Raw genomic sequence first — 15,899 nt, 5'->3', positions numbered from 1 at the left:
TTGCCCTTTTTTTTTCTTGCTGAACAAAAGTGTTGTAACTATATACTTACGCTGACTGGGTGATAGATGAGTCTTGTACTGACTACCTAACACTTCTGATTGGCCCTGGTCAAGAAAGATTTAACATAGGCCATTCAATGTTAAACAAAAGGTTTAAAAAGATGCATCCCTTTTGCTTGAGACTATATCAGTGAACAGTTGTAGGTGTACCTGAACAAGACTGCATATATGGGATTCCCCAACCACTGTAAGCGGAGTTCATTTGTGATAGTCTGGTTTAAAATAAGCTGTATCAAAGTTCTGCCACAGCTTTGCTATATGTGAAGAGCAAACTGCATAAAGTTACTTCTTTGGGCCTCCCATGAGTGTTCCTATATTTTTGGTACTAATCTTTCTTGTGCTATCGACAGTTCTTCTAGATTTTTCAATTCAATAATAGTGAAGGAGACAAAGAAGCTTTAGGTGGAAGCTAAGGGCACTCATGTTTTGATTTGTTATACCAACATGTCTGTTTAATTCTGTCTTCCTTCCCCAAAGACTAACTTTCAAAGACTTACTAGAAGCTATACAGAATATGAAGGTTTATTTCAAAAGAATACATTTGCAAGAATACACATAAATGCACTCAATGTAACAGTACCTTCTGCAAAAATAGGTTACATAATACCCAGTAATGAAAGAACAATCTTATTTCTCTACAAATTAGAAAGCAGAGATAATAGCCTGGACAACCTTCAAAATGGAGGTTATAGTTGTGTATGTTGTGATAAGTAGCTAACTTTAAAGCATGACACCACAGAGCTAATGTTGGTAAATCAAACTACTAGCACACAGCTGCAAACTATTCTTTTATACAGGATTAACAAATATTTTGGTTCCAATTTGTTTTTACACAGCTCTAGTGCCTCAGGGAAAATGCTTATCAAAGATACACAAAAACTATCCAAAATTACAACGTAACTATTAAAATGCCTCCAAAATTGAGAGGAAAGTAATCATGTTAAATTAAAAAAATTTAACCAGGACTTCCAGACAAGATTTCCTGTTTTTAATCAGAGAAAGTTTACAAGAGATTTCAATAAGTTATCTTGAAACCAAGCAGCTGTAGATCTTAGAATCTTCGTGGAGGTCCACCTTTAAATGGCTTAAATCCTGAGCCACTTCCCCTCTGCATGGAATTGCCTGTGATCTGTACAACTCTATTAATTGGTGAAGAGTTACTGGAAACAAAGGTTTTAAAAAAGTGTTAAGTTATAATAAGTATCTAAACTCTTGGTGTACAGGTAAGAACATTGTTACATCTCATATCACTTAACTGTTAAACTGTAAGTCTCAAAAGAGACTTGAAACCATGCAAGAAAAGAGATGTTGCAAGAAGTCACTTGCTTCCGTGCAGCTGAACAATACTGCCGCTAGCAATACAACCATTGTGGAGCCATGTGCTGGCATGGAAAGATGGGTTTGCATGTTGTGCAGCAGCAACCCATCCACAGAAAGTAATGCTGCTTGCACTGAGACTATTATACTTCCTAAGCATAACCAAAGCTTTGAGAGCTCAGTAGGGACCTGAGAAGAAGGAGTAGTTTTTGTACCTTGTATGTGGAGACATCATGCCACCTCCTCCACGGCCATCTCCCATTCTCCTTGTGTCATGATACCCACTTCCTTGAGAACTAGGTCCATGCCATTCTTTTCTTGGTCCAGTTTCACGACTATGGCGTTCAACAACATGTCTGTCCTCATTATAGTGCTAGTAAGAAAGTGATAGTAATTTTCAGAATGAAAGGCATATTTTGTTATCAACAGGAAACAAGCTTCTCAAGAAAGCTAAGCTTAGAGCTTATATATATATATAAAAATATACAAAAGTCAAGCATCTTTTAAGATTTCAGTCCATAGGCAGCCAACCCATGCTTGCAAGAGTCCTGTTAAAAAATAACTCTAGATAACAAAAAGAAACTAGAAAAAGTTCATGGAACTTCACTCCCTGCATACCCCCACAGCAATAATGACTGTGTGGGTATGCAGGCAGTGAAGTTCCATGAACTCATACTTTACTCCCAATTCTGCCCTGATCTCATATAGTCACTAACAAGCATGTTCCATATAGCTACAGAAAGAGAAACACTATTTTTTTTTAAATGCTTCAGGATCTAGTAGCATGGAGCAGTTTAGCCCGTAAAGACAAGTCTTAGAGAAAGTTTTTCTCTCAGTAGCACATTACAGATTACAATGACAAACTGCACTGGAAGTAGCAGGCAGTGGAAGGTTAAGACCCTGAAAACATAGGATGACAACACGTTCTTAAAAGCCTTATCAGCAACTCATTCAGGTATTGTGCTGATCTACCTGAAAGATGCTAGACATAAAAAGAATTGGGTATATTTTCTGCAATTTCTTGGCTTATTAAAAAACCCAAACAAAGAAGAACCTTTAAAATAAAGTAACTTGAAAATAGCCAGAATGCTTCCTAATGATTTATATGATGCTATATGGTCATTTTTCCAGCATGATTTGCATTTTCCAGTCTCTCAACTCATGCACACAAACACAAGAAGATGACTCACTTGTCCTCCACCTCTTTCTCCCATCACACCTCGTTCTCCTTCCCTGCTTCCATACCCAGAAGCACTGCTACGGCTACCAGGAGGTGCACCTCTCACATGTCCAGACACTTCTCTTCCTGATCGATCTGGCCTCTCGCCTCTGTAAAAATTGCTTTTATCAAAATTTTGGTTTCAGTATAATAGAATTGGTACCAAATCATAGCACATGTAGACTTCAAAGATTCCTTTCTGTTTTTCAGGTTCCTAGCAACTTGCAGTTAGCTTCTTAGAAACATTCTTTTAGATCTGTGTGGCTCTCTAAATAATTAAAGCTTACATGTTATTTGTTTACATCTGCATTCTTGCACAAAAGCCTCCTTAACTATATGTTGCTACATGTGATTAAGAATATACTGCTGGGAGTCAGCATCAAGTTTACAGGTGAGGTTTAGCATATATGACAACCAACACAATTTTTTTTCTAATGCTTTTGGAAAGCGACTTTGCTATTCTTTAGGAGGGGGTCTGTTTACATATGAATTCTTGAGGAACTGCTACTATGGATAAATTCTACAAGAATTCAGTACCTTCACTAGTTTGTTGATTAGCCAGCAAATTTACCTGCCATCCCGTTTGTCTGTGCTTATGCTTCCCTCGCTCTTCCAATTTGTTTGCCTAGGTGGATTTGAACCAGTCTCTCTTGGATGTCGACCATGTGGTATTTCAGGTCTGTCATGAATTATCACTGTTCTTCTTTCGTCTCTGTCTCCTCGCACTTCTCGTCTGTCTGTATCTCGAAGTTCACTTCTTGGCTGTGGTGGTTCATTTCTTCTGGACTCACTGAAGTTCTTAGGGTATCTCTCAAACCCTGGCTCTTCTCTTCGTGCTGTCGGGCGAGTCTTTTTTGCTTCACCTTGATTTACAAAACGTTCTCGCCTACGTTGTTAAAGTAGGAAAAAGTAATTTGCTTGTCTCCCATTTTCCCATTTCTCTGCACATGTAAGCACATGCATGAGTATAGAAAAATATATTCATCTTTGTATTACATGTTTATTACCGTGTATGTGGTATACATCTCAAATATCCTTCCCACCCCAGATTACATTTATTTCTACAATTGTCATTTTGAGCTCGAGTTCCTACAGCCAGTTTAACATTTCTTTATGCATTTATCTGTTCATGTTTTGGTCAGTATAATTTAAGCAATTGTAGGGCTTCCTTTTTGCCTAGTATGAAGCAGAGGGAATGCCAGATTTCTGGAGTCAGCTAGAAAATATAATTCTAGTTCACTGCAGCATAGAAGTCCAGAAGCTACAATTATGTGGTCTTAACTTTATAACTGGTTATTGGATATGTTTAATGGAAACATGAATTTGGATCTGGAACCAGCATTAACTGCACAGTTGCAAGGATGCTGACGGATGTGACTCATTTAATTAATGCTCTTAACTCCCATTAAATCAGTTGCTTTTAGCCTTGCTTCTTAAGGAGGTAAGTTACCAAGTAGAACAGGTCTAATCCATTGGAACCCACTTATGACTAGATGTGAAAGAGGAATAATCACAAAAATTCTTTCAAAATGTCACCTAAGAGACCACCAGGCAGCTAATTTAAAGTCCTCAGAGAAAAGCAGACTAGATTCCATGATATAAACAGCCAGTCCTGAAGACACAAGAAGTTTTGGGACACTACTGCAATACTATTGCATCAGAACTGTATAAAGCCTTTAGCACCATTTTAAATTTTGAACAGTTAAGAGTGAAATACACAGAGATGTTGGCAGGCAACTACCTGCCCTATTGTCTAAACTTACCTATCAAAAGAAGATGATGGAACAGAAGAACCTTCTGGATATCGTCCCCGTTCTCTGTGATCAAAATCATTAAACCTGTTCTGCTGGCGACTGTAATCTGAACCATGACTAAAACGTGCATCTGTATCAAGAGCCATCTTCTTATTCTCATTCCAGTAAGGATCATCTCTCCTTTAAGGAAAACAAATGAACCCTCATCAGTTACACGTATCCAAATCAAGGCCTAATATGCAGAAAATTGTCAAGAGTCAGTTGCCCGTTTTAAAGATGCTCATTTGACCTTTGGAAAGCTGCTAACAAAGCTAGACTCTTTAAACAGTAGTGAACAAAATCATTTAAGGAAAAAAGAAAAAAAAAAACCAACACACCCCTCTGTTTGAAGGGCAAATTAAAGAGACAAAATATCAATACAATATGTAATAAAATCTAAGCAACAGTATACTGTGTTGGGCAGTTTAAAAAACAAAACCAAACCAAACCCCAACAAAAACACCACTGTAGCAAAATTTTGCCTTGAAAATAGCTGTCTAGGAAAAAAAAAGTTGCCTTCTAGGAAAAAAAAAAAACACCCAAACCAAAACACAACAAACCTACACAAACCCAAAAACAAGCCACCCACAAATCACAGAATCATATAGGTTGGAAAAGACCTTTAAGATCATCGCGTCCAACCATAAAATCAGAACAGCTTTCTCAGGAAAGAATAGTGTAGGAAACATCACAGCCTTGCTCACTAGCAACATTCACGTACAGAGTGTCTATGATAAGAATGTGTGATACTAAAGTGTATAATCAGTAGCCTTGAAAAATGAAGCTGTCTTTATTCCTCTGGTGAAGAAATATTAGCGTTCTGCTGCTGTTCTACCATGGTGACTTACACTTACCTTCCATTGTACCACTGATAGGTCAATTTTATGGCTAAGGTCTTAGTCCTATTCTTATAATCAAATAAAGATTAAAGCCAGTTCAATTCATGTGGTTCAAACAGCAAATCATAGATGTAATCAGCTTCAATAAAAATTAAAAGCCATCACATTGACTTCCTGAACCATCCATTTACCAGAAATGTCAATTCTGAACAAAGTAGAAGCTAGAAATTTCAACCATTAAGGCAGAAGAACAGCTTTTCTCAGCAAATGCTCTGCATTGCATTATGCTCTTTTCGTACAGTAAGAATGAATTCACAGGATGCTTCTCTTATTTCAAAACTCTCTCCTACAGATAAGGTATGTTTCATGCTTGGCATAAACTGATGTCAAAAACAAACAAATACCAGAAATCCAGTTCTCCTGTGAAGACTTGTTTCAGGTACAAATGCATTTTCAAGTCTGACACAAGGCTGGTAGCTGTTTCTTTTTACTAAGCACTGTAAAACAATGGTTTAAGAATTAGATTACCTGTGATCTACATCACGTGGACGCTTCAAAGAATTCCTCTTTTCCTGTTCATAACGAAGTTGCTGCTGTTGTCGACGAAGTTCCTCCCTTTCACGAGCAATACGCTCTGCTTCTTTTCGACGTTCCTACCGTGAAAGGGAAGGGTGAATAAATACAACAAACAAAATAACTCTTTATTAGAGCTATTAGACCTATAGAACAGTTAGCAAGTATACGGAATTAATACTTGGTAGTTTTCTATTAAAGGCTATCTGATACAATTAATTCTTGGATAGCAGCTAAGATTAAAGAGCATAAGGAATACTTCTCTAAAAAAGTAGACAACAGATCTGGAGAAGCTATTGGCTATTAGATAGAAATATCTCCAGGTAATTTCTTGTATTGCTACTGTATTTGTTGCCTAGAAACGCATCCATTAAGTTCGCCATGACATTCTCTAGGAAAAATCTAGCAAAATTATGGAAGACTAGTATGGACAATATGATCTGCTGTACTTCAGTTTTAGAGACACACACATATATAGCCACTGCATAAATGAGTAGCAAGAATTTGCCATGAAATTACTCACAAGTCAAGCAAACAAGATAAAGATTACTGTTGTTGTACATTGTGGATTATGTAATGTTTGGTTGGTTCTTTTATGGCCTAGGTGAAAGGGTGAAAAGAAAAATTCACCACAAGTGCAGACTGGGTTATACGCCAAAATGATACTGCACTACAGTCCAAAATATAAATATGCACACCTGTTCAATACGAACACGCTCTCTTTCCAAACGCTCCCGTTCCATCCTTTCCCTCTCTAGTTTTTGCCTTTCAATTTCTAATCGTTCCCTTTCTCTCTGCAAGCATTCTTCTCGTTCGTGCATTATTCGTATGCGTTCTCTCTCACGACGCTCCCTCTCAGCAATTTCTCTTCGCCTAAAGAAAAAAAAAAAAAAAAAAATAGAGGTAGCAAACTCATCTGAAAATTTTTCTCATTCAAAACTAACACCACCTTAGGCATAGACATAAAAAAAAACTATTTTGAGAGTAAAGTCTTGACAGAAGTCCTGGTATTGGAAGTCTACTCCTTTTAGCCTCAAGTAGCCAAACTGCTTTTAGCATATTCTACAGAGCCATTTAAGCAGACAACAGATACTAGTAAAAGTTATAACCAGAATCATCATTCTTGATGTATTTTATGCTGGATTCGTATTTCTACGTTGTCATCTTGCAGACAATAACAACAGCTTAACAAAGAATATGATTTGGATCTTAAAAATACCCGCTATTTTAGCTCTTGCATTCTTCAGGTTAACAAAAAATTTACTTATTGTTTTCTGTCCAAAAATAAGACAGAATGACATGACCACTCTGACTTGCACAGGTAGGTATACTTGTCAACAGCTTAATTTTGCTTTTTTCTTCCCACCTCCTATAGTACAGCTTACAAGAAGCAGTAAAGGCATTTTCTCCTTTAAGCTTTATGCTTGCTGGGAATTCCTTTCTTTAGGGAAATCCAGCTAACAACACAAGTCATTTAACTATCCTTTGCAAACTTTTGGCCGTATGAAAAGAGCAAAGTAGAACAGTGTAGCCATTTCGTCCTTTTACTTAAAGGGACAAGATTGTATTATGCTTGATTTGTCATTTAGATATATAACAGTTCTCTGTCTAAAACCAAACAAACAAACCCCCCTCAAACACTATTTATGGCCACATCTCCTAGTCAACTTCTCCTCTTTTCAAAAAGAAAACTGGCATGCAGTAACACTTATGAGATACATCCCCCCTATAACAAACACTAAGTTATGTGTGCACATATATGGCTATTAGTTTAAACAAAAATTTTGGAGTCCATTAATTCATATAGAGATACTGTTAGGTAGAGTCCCAGACTTTAACATCTGAGTAAAAGGCTTGACAGAATGCATTCTAATTAGATTTCTAAATACAGTATCTGATCAATTAATGTACAAAATAGCCTTTAGCAAAAAGTTGAATTACTACCTTCGGAGTTCAACAGCTCGTCGTATTCTTTCCAATCGAACCATGTGTTCTCGCAATCTCTGTTCCTTCATCTTTTCAAAAGGCAAGATATCCTTTCTACCCCTGTATTCCCTGAATTTCACTTTATCTTGAATAATACGCTCTTTGTTCCTCAATATCTGTGGCTATAGATAGAGATTACAATGGTTATTTCAGAAGTCTCATTCATTTAGGGAGATTTCTGGATGCTATCTTCAAGTATCATTAACTACTTAACTATCCCAAAGCATACGAAGCTTCTATCTAAGCTTAACAGTTTGTAATAGTTTATTGACTGTTCAGTGAAAATATCAACTGTAAGGTAGTATCAAATTAGATAAGGATTGCATCAAATCTATAGATACTTACTTTATCAAACCTTCCCCTTCTAACTGTCCTAGTGTGGCCTTGGTCTCCTTTTGTTTGGTCTAAAACTACAACTTGACCTGGGCTTTTACCACCTAGTGAAGGGGGGAGAAAAAAAAAACAGAAAAGAAAAAAGGTTTAACACACACACACATCCCTATTTGCCTATTACAGATTTTCCTCGGTGAAATTTCTGAATCTTTAAATGGAACCATTACTGGTAGGAGAAGCATACCAGCACACATCTGTAATTAAGTAGTAATATAAAATACGGAAGCTTTAACATCAGCTCTAAAGTAATACAAGTTACTGGAGTCTAAAAAAGAACAGGTGTTTAATTGTCTGGTTTCTGGTAAGAGCAAGAACATGCCCCCAAAACAAGTCAGACACACAGATTCAACAGGAGGAAACATGGCTATATTGCATACTTATTCTTTTCTTTTCTTCAGTTTTTTTAGTGGATTCTTGATTAGGGCCACTTGCTCCATTATCACTCTTCTCATCTTTACCTTCTGTTTTCTTGGCTTCTTTACTTTCTTTTTTTTCAGATTTCTCAGATTTCTTTTCTTCTTTTTTGGTTGATGGAGTTCTTGTTAGGAAAGAAACACACAAATGCAATGAGGAAAATTCAACTGAAAGGATTTTCATAACTTCACAAGACACGTGAAATTTCTTACTTGCTGGCTTTATCACTTGATGCAGTCTTCTTATCTCCCATGCTTCTACCCGAACCAGATTTCTCATCACTTTCCTTCTTCAACTCCTTTTTGGAGGGATCGCCTTTCACCTATATTTTTTTCCAAAAGCAAATAGGTTAATACAGATTCTTGCATAAGATTGTCTATTTTGGGAAAAGTTTTAATCTTATTAAACCTACTTTCTCAACAGAAATTTGTTGTCCGTGCAGCTCTGTTCGATGAAGGTGTGCAATACATCTAGCCACTTCTGTACTAGAAGACATTGTTACTATGCCGTAACATTTTGCCCCTGGGCTTCGTGCATTTGTGACCACCTTTGCACCAAGCACCTACATAAACAGGTAAAATTTAGATTGAGAGACGCATTTCTAGTAATGAAGCGATGGCATTCCAATAATATTTTTACCCTAGTAAAACAAAACCAAACCAAACCATCCCAAACAACAACAAAATCCCCACCCCACTAGAAAGACTGACACTCAAAGTTTTCAAATTCCACAGGAAGTTGCAGCTTTGAGAACTTTATCCCAACTTTCACATCAAGGCACATTAATGCTTACATCCTGTTTTGACCAGTCACGACCTCATGCACATTATCTAATTGATTCTTTTGACAGTTACCATCAAAATTGATTCACAGAAACACACTGATCTGAATTTGACGGTTCATCTCCGACAGATGAACCCCCACAAAAAAGTCAGCTGCCAGTTAATGGCAGCAAGGTATAAGCAGTATTATGTAGTAACTTACTAAGGGAGACAGTTCTTCAAAGGCATCTAGCAAATGTGTCAATTAAGCAATTTTAGCAACCAGCTCTTGAGAAAGCATTAAGCTTTGTGTTCCTGCTCCTTGCTAGAATTTCTATAACTACTGGAGCCGGTCTTCTTGATGTAGTCATGCTCTAATGCAACAATTTTATCTTTCTAGCAGCCTGTAATGGTACAGTCATTTAGAAATTAAATACTTCTCAATTAATTTAAAACGGGGAAGCTAAGTAAATACAAGCATCTTTACAGCAAAAACAGACAAAGAATTGGAAGTTTTAACAAAATATACTCTCAGGTTTCAATACTTCTGAAGGCATTAAATAAAATCACCTACTAAATTAATTAGAAAAATCAGATATCCAATAATCAGTACACATACTTGATATTCACAGTGCTAAGGTTCTAACTAGCTCCCAAGATGCAATAATGTCATAACTGCATAGGTTTATACAAACACTATGAATTCACATAGTTATCAGCAACTCCTTCGAGAAAAAGAGAACAACTGCAACAAAAACTGTTTTCAGAAGACTGCTTAGCTTATATGGATTCTGCATTGTTCTACAGAATTTGTAAGTTAAATTAAACCAAAATCCAGGAAGATAGACTTAGTTTAAGCAGCCTGTAAAAAAAATTCATTAAGTCATGAAGAGTCCCCAAAAGAACAGACATTAACTGTCACGTCTTTTTACCTATTTTTCCCATTCATAAGCCCTCAGAACACATTTTAAAAACAGTCTCCCAAAGCAGCAGGTTCTAGAAAGACTGTAATATTAAATTTCTATAAATTAAATTATTAACTTCTATAAAATTGTAATATACTACAAATTTACCAGTTAGCACATTATCTCACACTCATGGTTAAACACAGTTGCCACAAAAGAACACAGCCATCATTATTTAACTTAAAAAAAAAAAATTTTTTTTAAAGCCAGTCCTGACCAGTCATATTTGTCACATTTCTTTTGCATCTATCTTACCTCGACAGGAAGAAAAATTTCTGATTAAATTAACATATGGTTCTTCCTGTAAGCATGCACTCTTACTTTAGATGCTGAAAATACTGGGTTTTTTTAGATTACACTGGTTAGACATTTCATCCCAGACTTTTATTTAAATCAAGTATTACTCAATTTCTGTAACTGAATAGAGGGGGAAGAGACACACACAACACACATGGTATCACACCCCATAAAATACCTTTCCATATTTGCCAAAGAGATTTTTCAAGTCAGCAGCTTTTGTGTTGGAAGACAGTCCGCTAACCCACAGGTTTCTAGTTGAACTTCCACTGCTACCACTAACACTGCTTGCACTTCCTGAAACAAGTTTTACAAAACAGCCAAAAAATTAAGGAGACAAAAGGTACCATGAATATTGAACTAAACTGTTGCTGAAAAGAGAAACTTAGCCTGTTACCTTTAAGTAACTGTTTATCAGGTTACCTTTCTTGAAAAGACTTCTATATAAAAAAATATATATGCTGTAAGATTTCATTCATTTACCCATGTATTGAGACCAACAGCTTGGCTAACTCATACCCAAACGAGAGCTAGAAAAATCATACAGCTTGTTAAACACATGCTTTACCCCTCATTTGGGTATGTACATTTAGCTTCAACTTCTGGTTCTTATCAATAACTTCCATCCAAAAAATTTTTTTTAGCACTCAACATTTGTTCTTCATCAGTACGACTTTACACTACTCACATTACCAAAGAGATGGCAGAAAGGTAAACAGAGGAGGCTTAGTTAATCCTAGCCTCCAGAACAATGTGGTCAATTTCCACAGCTTCTTGAAGTACCTGCCCTCCAACCAGAGTAGCTTTTTTAAAAATACTGCTGGATGTAGAACTGGATGCAACCCACCAAAAAGACTTCCCGCATACTAAGGAAAATACTCAAGAAAAGCCAGAAAAACATTATGTGCCTTAAACACCAACCCCTCCCCCCCAATATTAGCCATTTTTGCAACAACTTAGAACTAAAGAGATTAATGTAATCTTATTCCCAACATCTTTTAGTCTTAAATTATTTAGTTCAGCTTGTTCTTGCTTCCTGCTACATGTATGAACTGCTTTTGAGTACATTAAAATGTAGCCAGTCATACAGGCAAGACCAGAACTGGATCTCCAGCTAAACAATTGGAAAATCTGGTGGCATGCAGAGTTTTAAAAGGTAATTTAACCACCTTGAGGAAAAAGGGTAGTTTTCCTTCTTCAATGCATCAAGATGAACTAAGAGCAAAAGGCAACAAATCTCAGTTACTGTTAAACTAGGATTATTCTTGAAAGGCCTAGATATCTTGACAGATAAACCATGACACATGTAGAATATTATTAAATATCATTAAAGAGCCACTATACCGGCTTTGGCTATGTATTTTAAGACAGCCTTATGATAGTTACTATTACAGTTATCATATACACTACATGAAAGCAGATTTGCTGTATCTTCATTTAATTTCACTGTAAGCATATAACTATCATGAAAAGACATGTATTTACAGAAGACTGAATTAGTCTGTCAAAAATTTCTCCTCAGAAATTCTTTTATCAGGTAAAGTTCCATTCATCCATTAGTGATATGCAAGATATTCTGTGACAAAGGTTTTTGGCAGAGAGCTAGTGGGCAAAATAAGGAGACACATGAGCTTATACAAATGCATTTGTTCAACTATGAAGCATCAGTATAACTGGTGACATTAACGTGCTCTTGAGCTCCACTCTTTGAATTTGTAATCATAATACAAGGTTTTATGGTAACAGACAGAAATTCCAAGGTAGACAAATTGGTCCAACTTTAATGTACTAAACAGCCACAAGTGCAATTTTGCTAGCTGGCATCTCAGCTGTTATACTGGGTTGAGAGTTCACTTTATTTAAAAACGAGCTAGAATTAAAACCAAGACAAAAAAATTCATTGGCGTTAAGTACTTGCAATTATTTTTTGCTTGTTCTGTGTAGAACGTCAACCCAAACCATTTTATGTAAGTTACAGTAGGCATATCTGAAAATTACACCTTCTCATCAAAACAAAGACTTGGGAAACGTTAAGTGGAATTTGCTCCCAAAAGTGTTTTGAAATAGGAGAATATATTTTTATTGAATCTTTAGAATAAGTATTTTTGGTCGTATGAGGAATTTGGCATAAGGAGGAAAAAAAGATATATAAACACATACATACAACTAATGACTACTGTACCTCTAGCATAATTTACTACAGATGGAGGAGTTCAATTATATAAGCCATTTTAGTACGTAGCAAGCAACTTCTCAAACAGGAAAGCATTTAGTTCAAGACAATACTACCCTAATTTGTAATAGTTACCTTTATCATCCTTTGATGTTGTCTTGCTTTCTTTAGATTCCTTAGTAGAGCTAGAGAAGCAAATTAAAAATCAGAAGAAAATTGAAAATACAGAATTTGATAAATGTTGCATTTTATACTACTAATACTAATAGACAAGTTAACATTTCAAAAAATAAAAAAGGGCTAGACTGTATATTTGAACAAATGATTCCCTTATGGATTCTTGCACTGATTTTCCCCAAGATGCCTGAAGATCTAGATTTTCTGACAACTCTATTCAGTGGATATATGGCAATCTTCTCCAGATTTCAGGACGGGGACTTGACTTCATTTTGTGTTCTTAGAACTGATAGCTGTTCATTACCATCATCACAAGGACATTTAAAAAAAATCGTCAATTTGAAAAAAAAATAAATAAATGCTGACAATTCGACAATGCAATCAGTAGGACATAGTGTCTATACGAAGATCTTGAATTTTAAAAAGTAACTTATGGCGGTCAAAAAAATCTATAGGCAGGAGCATAGGATACTAATTATAAGATTCTTGCTGCTACCCCCTTAATGTAGAGTGATCTTATTGAATGCTGGTACTCAGTATCGTAAAGAACTGACATAGAAAAACAAACCTCTTTGCTTGACCAGAGGCCCCAGTAGAGGAGGGACCTTTCTTCAAAGTATCCTTTTCTTTGTCTCCAGATTCTGCTTTCTTTGAACTTTCTCTGGCTTCCTTCTTGACGGGATCACCCTTCACGCAGTCTTCCTTCTTACCATCTTTATGGTTCTCAGTCATCTCATAGTCCTTGCTTTCCTTCTCCAGGCTCTGTGAAATGGTATCCTGCCCATCCTTTGGCTTACTTGCTTCAGAATCTGTAATTTTCACATTTTTACCTGTTTCTAGGAGGTCATCACCATCAAAATCCAGAGTGATGGCATCTTCAGCCTGGATTGTAACCGATATGTTATCATCCTCAGCTTCTTTCACAGAGGTGTTAGCTTCCATCTCTTCATGAGCCGTGTGATCAGCCTCAGCTAGGCTTTCTTCTGAAGGAAGAGGTTTAGATACTTCTTGTGTACCATCACCAGAACCTGCTTTATCTAAGAGGATTTAACAGGAATAAATATGGCAAAACAAGAAGTTTAAACAATTTCATATGCATAAGCTAGAATAGGACCTAGAAAATACAAAGCCAGTTATTAGCACTGATGGAAGGTTAGAAAAAAACACAAGGTGTATTAACACAAATATAAATCCTTTACCCAGGATCACTTATTCTTCATGGCAAAACACATTTTCTAGAGACAAATACCAAAACATTAGGAGGGAGAATATGGTTCCATCCTGGAGATACCCGTTCTTCATAAGAAGTATCCATTTTCCAGTTTAGGATTTAGTGTTCCAGAAGAAAATAGTTGCTTTGGACGCTCACAGTTTGATTTAATCTGTCTTTGAATCTTCCTGGCTCTAGGACTTCTAACCTTCCCAAATCCGAAAGAATTACAGTCTTGGAGAATTTCAGTCAGTCTTCCATGCTGGTGTTCTCTTTTGCTTTTCCTTTCTAGGCAGTTGTTTGGCAGTCAAGTTGGCTGTACAAGGCTGCTGCAGAAAACGGAGGAGTGAGCTTTAATCCAGAGTTCGTAGCCAAACGGTTCTCAGTCTTCATCCACTGGACAGATTTTCCATCTCAGTCCCACATAGGCATCTCCAACCGTATTCTTGGATTTGTGCAGATGAGGCACTTCAGCCATAGGGTCCCTCGCAAACATGGAGTCTGTAGTTTTATCCTGTAACTTCAGTAATGTGTTTATTCCATCTTGTGTAAAGTGATGGTGTTCCATGTCCTTTCTAGTCCACAATACGTAGAATCCTTAAGACTTCTGTCCAGGAAGTCTGTTTGCCCAAATGCATTACATCCTTCTATAGTTTCACTAATGAGCACAGCTTAAAAAAAAGGTAGCCACTCCACAGGTTTCCAAACACTTGTTTTACCATCCTATATACAACTGGTATTTGTAAGTGACAGTAAGCCAAGCATATGATGGTCCATACATTTGTTGGGTGCTCAAGTTCAGTGTAAGGGTGTATCATTTCACTCAATTAAACATCAGTTACTGCAGTGCAAGTTGGAAGCTTTTGCATCAAGACTTACCGTATATTAAAACCAGAGTCCTTGAATACTATGTTTTTTTCATTAAGAATCATAGTATTACAACTATATTATACATCCACCACAGTAACTGATAAGTACTGTAATCAACTCTTAAGAGTAAAATAACTCTTAGGAGTGAAATAAACCCACTGACTGCAACGATTCCAGGTACTGAGCTTAATAAGGAGACAACTGATACTTAGTACTGGAGACAAGACTAGTATTAGTAAAGAGATTGAATATGACAAGAGAAAGTTGCCTGCTCTACCAGACTAAAGAGCTCTGAACTCTATTAAACTTTAAACATACCTTTCTCATTTTCTTCATCTTCACCATCCTGCAAGAAAAGGAAGTCAAGACTAAATGTCTCCTACTTTAAAACTTTAAGCAGAACAGTTCATATTTTCCACAGAATTTCTACCTTATGAAGGCAAATTAATGAACTGAAAACTGTTTCCAAAGAAAAGATGATCTAGAAACCAAGCCTGTGCACCTCCCTTGTCAAATCACTGAAAATTTGTACAAAACTTCGCTGGTAACTATCTGCAACGCTTGCAGTTTGCAATTGGTTGGAACACGCAGCTATTTTCTCCCCCCACGCCTTAAGTCAACAGGGCATTTCTGAACTGTCCCATGGCCTTCTAAAGCCTTCCAAATGGATATCACACTGCTGATTATTACTTTCAATGAAATGCAAGCAATCCATCATTAGCTTTAAAAGCTTAGGACAGAAGTCAGAAACTAGGTAGACTTCCTCCACTAAGTATTTAAAAATGAAACTATGATTTTGATAGGTATTTACTTATTTATCATTAACCTTACTGAGCAAGACATGCTGTACGA

At 36.5% G+C, this 15,899-nt stretch overlaps 1 protein-coding gene across 5 annotated transcripts in view; it reads right to left on the bottom strand.

Moving 5' to 3' along the window:
- Positions 1-266: 266 nt before the first annotated feature.
- SLTM (SAFB like transcription modulator) overlaps positions 267-15,899 on the bottom strand; it is a 27,874-nt gene continuing 12,241 nt past the window's right edge. Inside the window, exons 6-21 of one of the 5 annotated variants that reach the window (XM_075505903.1) lie at positions 15,366-15,393; positions 13,536-14,004; positions 12,926-12,975; positions 10,796-10,914; positions 9,007-9,156; positions 8,807-8,916; positions 8,639-8,718; positions 8,133-8,224; positions 7,746-7,909; positions 6,500-6,674; positions 5,757-5,881; positions 4,360-4,530; positions 3,168-3,482; positions 2,568-2,718; positions 1,593-1,750; positions 267-1,220 (exon numbers count right to left, since the gene is read on the bottom strand). In XM_075505903.1, the coding sequence (XP_075362018.1) occupies positions 1,112-1,220; positions 1,593-1,750; positions 2,568-2,718; positions 3,168-3,482; positions 4,360-4,530; positions 5,757-5,881; positions 6,500-6,674; positions 7,746-7,909; positions 8,133-8,224; positions 8,639-8,718; positions 8,807-8,916; positions 9,007-9,156; positions 10,796-10,914; positions 12,926-12,975; positions 13,536-14,004; positions 15,366-15,393 (2,466 nt within the window). In that variant the 3' untranslated portion in view covers positions 267-1,111. Of the gene's footprint in view, positions 1,221-1,592; positions 1,751-2,567; positions 2,719-3,167; positions 3,483-4,359; positions 4,531-5,756; positions 5,882-6,499; positions 6,675-7,745; positions 7,910-8,132; positions 8,225-8,557; positions 8,719-8,806; positions 8,917-9,006; positions 9,157-10,795; positions 10,915-12,925; positions 12,976-13,535; positions 14,005-15,365; positions 15,394-15,899 lie in introns of all 5 variants that reach the window. The other 4 variants (XM_075505898.1, XM_075505900.1, XM_075505901.1 and 1 more) reach the window with 4 other exon arrangements.

Source organism: Mycteria americana, chromosome 6, assembly GCF_035582795.1.
Source record: "Mycteria americana isolate JAX WOST 10 ecotype Jacksonville Zoo and Gardens chromosome 6, USCA_MyAme_1.0, whole genome shotgun sequence".
Classification (NCBI taxonomy): Eukaryota; Metazoa; Chordata; class Aves; order Ciconiiformes; family Ciconiidae; genus Mycteria; species Mycteria americana.
Note: the sequence above shows the minus strand (reverse complement) of the source record. Positions and strands in the feature narration are given on the sequence as shown.